Source organism: Asparagus officinalis, chromosome 3 (assembly GCF_001876935.1).
Source record: "Asparagus officinalis chromosome 3, Aspof.V1, whole genome shotgun sequence".
NCBI lineage: Eukaryota > Viridiplantae > Streptophyta > Magnoliopsida > Asparagales > Asparagaceae > Asparagus > Asparagus officinalis.
In genome coordinates, this window is record NC_033796.1 from 10,769,314 (window position 1) to 10,775,474 (window position 6,161).

At 38.7% G+C, this 6,161-nt stretch overlaps 1 protein-coding gene across 1 annotated transcript; it reads right to left on the bottom strand.

Annotated features, from left to right (window-relative positions):
• On the bottom strand, nucleotides 226-1,120 carry LOC109832077 (short-chain type dehydrogenase/reductase-like). Its single transcript, XM_020399522.1, has one exon. It carries the CDS (start codon nucleotides 1,057-1,059, stop codon nucleotides 292-294), a length of 768 nt encoding a protein of 255 aa, XP_020255111.1. The 5' UTR covers nucleotides 1,060-1,120; the 3' UTR covers nucleotides 226-291.

The following is a 6,161-nucleotide window of genomic DNA, read 5'->3' on the forward strand; positions in this document are numbered from 1 at the left end:
CAGATCCACTTTAAAGTTGATTGAGAATTGCAATCTAGAGTTTCCAGGCAAATCTTAGGATCTATATACACGGGTTGCCGCATTCTTAATGTCTAAAAGTACCTGCTTCTCCTTTGAAACTATAAACGGTAAGCTCCTAAGTTTCCTCTTCCCATCTGGAGTAAGTACAAATTAATTGATATGTTTTGTAGACAACAAAACAAAGAGAAATCCCTCAGTAAAGATTTATCTTCCAAAAACTGTTATTGCTCACAATCGCCCAAAACAACACAAAACAAAACAAGCTACATTTCAAACAGCCCCACCATTTACTCTGATCACCTGCCCATTAACCCACTCTGCTTCATCCCTACAAAGAAACCCAATTACAGGCACCAAATCCTTAGTCCCCCCAAGCCTCCCCATTAAATTCTTATCCATCACCCATTTGATATCCTCTTCAGTCTTGCCCTCAAAGAACTTCTCGGTCACAGTAGCTCCCGGCGCCACGCAATTAACTGTAATTTTCGTTCCCTTGAGCTCCTTGGCTAATATCTTCGCCATTGTCTCCACGGCTGCCTTTGAAGCTGTATATGCACCAAAAACATTCGGCAACAAGGCTCCTGTCAGTGACGAGGTTATCATAACAACGCGCCCACCTCCGCCACGAGCAATTCTGTTTGCAGCTTCTTGACAGCAGAGGAATGCGCCACGAGCATTGACGTCGAACATGGCGTCAAAATCTTCGACAGGCGTCGAAGAGATGGTCATGTGTTTAGGATTGATAAGGCCCGCCGAGTTGACGAAGACGTGCACTGGAGAATTGAACGCTTGTTCTGCGCGGTCGAACAGGGTTTTGGGGCCGGAGGGATCGGATATGTCGGCGTGGACCGCGATGGCTCGGAGATTGGGGGAGTTTGAATTGAGTTCGGATACGAGGAGATTTGCTTGGGTCGAGCTGGTGATGTAGTTGATGACGATGTTGGCGCCGAGGGAGGAGAGATGGATGGCGATGGCGCGGCCGATGCCACGGGATGAGCCCGTGACGATGGCGACTCTGCCGGTGAGGGGAAGGGCCATTGTTTAGATTGATGAATATGGGCTTGGATTGTCTGTGGATTGAGGATGAAGGTAATCTAACAGAGGCTTTAATTTCTTTCACTTTGCATTTATGTGTCCTCACCTTTGACGGCATTTATATACCCAAATGTTTCTAACGTTTGCACTTTAATATCTAACACAAAATGTGAGAATTTTCTTTCGAAATTGACACTCACAAACTAATTTTAGAATATTTTAGCCCTCGATGTTTGTTAAATTTACTATTGAGTCCACCAGAATTAGAGCATATTTACGGTGAATTCAATAAGCAGTAAGGGTTAAATAGATCTAAAATTAGCTTGTCGATGTCACATGGGAACATTTGTGAAGAGAATTTCCGCATTTGCATAATATAAGATATCAAAAAGCAAATTTTAGAGAATCCGGGTTATATAAGTGCTGTAAAACACAAGTGTGGGTATGTAAGTGCAAATAATGGAAAATTACAAGGTATGTAAGTGCTATGAACATAATTTCTTTACAGTTAATGGTAAGTGAGTTTTTAGTTGGATTCTTTATTTGAGCTGCAGGTTTAGGCATCAGCGCTGTGTCAGCAGATTTTCAGGGTTAATGAGGTTTTTTTTTTTAAATGAGTGATTCGAGGTAGGGGACAGTGTAACGTGTGTAAGTAATGGTTCGTGGATCTAGTTCATTTTTTGTTTGTGACGTTGAACATTTTCTTTTGTTCGGTCTCCATTGATTTATGTTGTAGTTCATGTATCAAAATTTTAAGGTAGAGGACGGTGCAGTGTGTATAAATCAGTGGGAGCCTCCAATTATCTACTCATTTGAAGTTCAAGTCACTGGCACACAGGGCACCTCATCTTTTTCTAACATAGGGGTTGGGTGACAAAACTTAAAAACTTATTGAGAGTGTTCTACTTACAAAACTTATTGAGGTACTTTGATCATTTGGTCACACGTGATTTGCACGTTACGATAGTTACTGGGGGGTAGGTAACATTTTCAATTTTTTAGGGGGTTAAGTTACAAATGAGAAGAGACGATAGTCCGTGACATTTGATGTGCACCATCGTCCGTGACATTTGATGTGCACCAAATGGATGTTAATCGTTAGATCCGTGCACGAAACTGAAAATTTAATGATCCCATGATTAACATTTATTTAGTGCATATTTAATACAATGAATACGGAACTACTAGATACTTTTTTGAGGTGTAGAGTTCGAACTCACGATGCAAGGGACGAAGTTAATTTAATCCATTTAGGACCCAGTAACATGTTCTTGTGCGGCTATTTCAAAACATTTCCTAACTCTACTGTAATGATGGAACCTTTGACTTATTCTCACTCTGACTCCACCGAATTAAATCGAAAATTATTTCGACAGCTCTCCCATTAATCCCTCAACAAACTACATATTGATCTTCATATATCCAAAAATCCCTCAACTAACCCCCCATGATCTTCTCATCTATCTAACTGAATCCTTTTCATACCTATCTTCAACAACACNACCAAAAAACAAAAAAAAAAAAAACTTGGTACAAAAAAAAAAACAATAAAAAACCCGCACAATTTTTCTCTCTCTCTCGATGAAATATCTATTCTTAGTTTTTCCTTCACAAAATAAAAGAGGGAAGAGGGGGAGGGTTGCATAGGGGTGTGAAGAGCAGCATGAGGTAGTTCAATGTCAATGTGCTTCCCAGGGCGAGGATCATTGAATCACCGCCTGGTGAAGCACGTTGACATCGACCTTCCTCGCACTATTCTTCACCGCCCCCATCTTCTTATTGAACCTCGTCTTTTATTCTGTGACAGCGAACAGTGATCATCATCACACATAAGTCTATCGCCACGTTGCTCATGCCTCAATGGAGGGTAGCGAGGGAGGAGATAGTGTCGAAATAAATGAACCATAGAGGGTTTTTATGGAAAGATATCATTTAATGATTGGATTCCATAAATAAAAATTAAAATGTGTCTAATTAGTAGTATGTGAGTTTTAGTCCCACATTGGCTAATTAAATGCATTTTAGTTGGTTTAAATTAACACTCGTGTTATTTATGGTATAACAAAGGTGTTAACATTATACACTTATGTTGGTATATAAGCTAGCGTGTGAGCAAGCGGGCTGGGCGTGTGCTCTTTTTGCACGTACAGTACTTTAAAATAGCTTAAACGTTTTGCATGTGCTCACTTAAAACCAGATGAACGTTTCGTATGTTACAAACGTTACAAGGATTGAATAGGTTTTATTGCAGACGTTACAAACGTTGCAATAACCGGAATTTAAATCTTTGTCTCCCTGTGAACCCTATAAAAGGGTCTCTTCTGATCATTTGAAGTACACAGAACAAAAAACAAAGTCTTCTTCTTCTCTTAATAATTCTATAAGTTGTTTAGTATTTGAGATTCCGACGATCTGAAGAAGCAGTCGAAGTGTTCACAAGAAAAGAGTGCTTCTTTGGACTGCAACCATCTCATCCTCAAAAGTACTGTGCAGAACCAACGTTATCGTAGGTGGGGCATAGTTTCTTCAAGGTCGGTTCTCTGTTAAGAGGGCGATTCGGCACTTTTGTAAAATATTTCTAACTTGAAGTGATTTAATAAAATGTATCTAACTTTCTGCTCTTTTCTTTCATTCATGTATGGTTTGTTCTATTATCATTTGGATATGTTTCTATGCTTGTTTTTCCCAACAGATGGTCATAAAGTGTTGAAGTTGTATCCCCATTTCTTTGCTAGACCTTTGCGTTTGGGTCCCCAATGCATTGTTAGAAAAATGATTGTTGTTTAGATCGAAATAAGCACAAAAATATTAGTTTTAAACAGTTAATCAAAATTTGATAATGTCGGATTAATATTATAACTCTGAAATAAAATTAATTTAAAAGAAAATAAATCAAGTTTAGAAATACGGCTTGATGATCGAAGAGTGCACTAAGCATTGTCCCAAGAATCTAATTGCCCCCTCTCGTACAGGGCTTTGTGACAATAAATCTTGGAGATACAATGATCCTCGGTCAGGTGACCTCATTCTCTTCGGCACGAGCTTCAAGAAAGCTTTGTGAACTCCTCACAACTTTCAGGGAACCAGCAGAAGTGTAACAGGAAGAAAATAAATCGAAAAGAGAAGAAGAGAAAGGAATTGTTGTATTTTTCACTGTATGTAATCTCTTGTGGTTGTAGGTCCTTTTATAGGGTTTAAAGCCGTCGTTTAGATCCACCATTCATGCCTTTCAGATCCGTCGTTCTCGCCTAGCCGTTTCCGTTCATTAGCTCGTCATTTAAGTCCATAAATCTCGCGGCAATTAACACGTTTTAATGCTAGCCGTTTGCATTCATCCAGCTACCCGTTTAGATCCTTAATTCCTACCTATTTATTATGTTAGTCGTTTTCTGTCATTTAGATCCGCTAATCTCGCTCTCCAGATCCACCGATCTCAGATATTAATGCTTATCCGAATGTTGTTCACGTTTTAATAATTTTAATTAGCAAAAAACAAACAAAGATTCAAAATGTAGCAGGTTAAGGGCCCATCAATCTGGAGTTGCATTCATATCCGCAGGTCGTGGGCGTGCACCTCCCGACCCGGTTCGGTTCGGCGCGCGCGTGTGTGGTGTGGAGCATAACCCATATTTCCTTCTAAGCATAGGAGAGAAAAGGAATGCTTATAAACAACCTATCTTCCCATCTCCTTTCTAATGTGGGACTAAACTTTCCCACTACAAAGTCTAGTTTTAAGTTACAACTCCAACAATCCCCCACATAACTTAAAACTTAAAATAATTCAGAAATAAGAGTACCACATAACTTAAAACTTAAAATAATTCAGAAATAAGAGTAAAAGAAGAACTTTGAAAATAAGATTGTTGGTTCCCTTATACTATGTAATAGTAATTCAGAAATAAGAGTAAAAGAAGAACTTTGAAAATAAGATTGTTGGTTCCCTTATACTATGTAATAGGTGGAGGTACCTTTTGGTTTAAACATTCACTTAATGACAGTTGTATAGATCCGTGAGAGCTTGGTGGACTACGCCTTGAACCAGTCTCATTTATTGGATTTCTACATAAAGCACACATAGTACGGTTTTGAAAAATTCTAAGCGGGTTGTGCTATTATCGGCCTTGCGCAGGTATCTTTCATGTGGGTTACTATGGAACAGCCCTGATCTCATAGTCGCGGCCTCACAACTACACACATATAGGTGAATCCTAATAAGGATGCGAGCAAGTAAGCATCCTGCCTCATGGGTTTTGGATTCATTAAGAGTTAGGTGAATCCTAATAAGGATGCAAGCAAGTAAGCATCATGCCTCATGGGTCTTGGATTCATTAAGAGTTAAAACTCAATCTTTCACTTGCTTTTTATGAGCACTAATCATCCTAGGGATGGGAGAAAATAAATTTCATGCTCCTCACAATTAATCACTCGTCCAGTTTGTTTCTACCCATTGAACCTCTGCGAGGTTGGGTTGCCACTGCAGTGATTTTTCTTATGAGCTTAACCTCATTCCCCTCGATGATTTTAGGACTACTGCCCTAGATAAGCCTTTAGTTAAATGATCTGCAAGTTTTTTCTCTGATCTTACAAAGTCTAAGGCTATTACATGATTTTTCATCTTATATCTCAAGGATTTATGCCGCACTTTCAAGTGTCAATTCATTTTCACATTTGCATTCTTTTGATGACATTTGTCAATCGCTGGCCTGCAATCACAATGAATAGAAATAGGTGGTAATTGTTTTTGTATTAATGGAATTTCAGTTAGTAAATCTTTCAACCATTCAGCTTCTATACTAGTAGTATCAAGAGCTATCACTTCTGATTCCATTGTACTTCTAGCCATTACAGTTTGTTTAGTAGATTCCCATGAAATGGCTCCTCCTCCTAAAAGGAACACAAATCCAGTGGTAGATTTTACATCTACTGAGTCACTAATCCAATTTGCATCTGAGTATCCTTCTAATATAGATGGATAACCTTTATAATGTAAACCATAGTTCATAGTTTATTTTAGGTACCTCAAAATTCTTTCTAGAGCATCCCAATGACTCTTATCAGGATTTGATGTATATCTACTAAGTCTATTTACTGCATAACCAATGTCA

Excerpts from the sequence above, each read along its gene's own strand:
- LOC109832077 (XM_020399522.1), bottom strand. The coding sequence starts at position 1,059 with ATGGCCCTTCCCCTCACCGGCAGAGTCGCCATCGTCACGGGCTCATCC.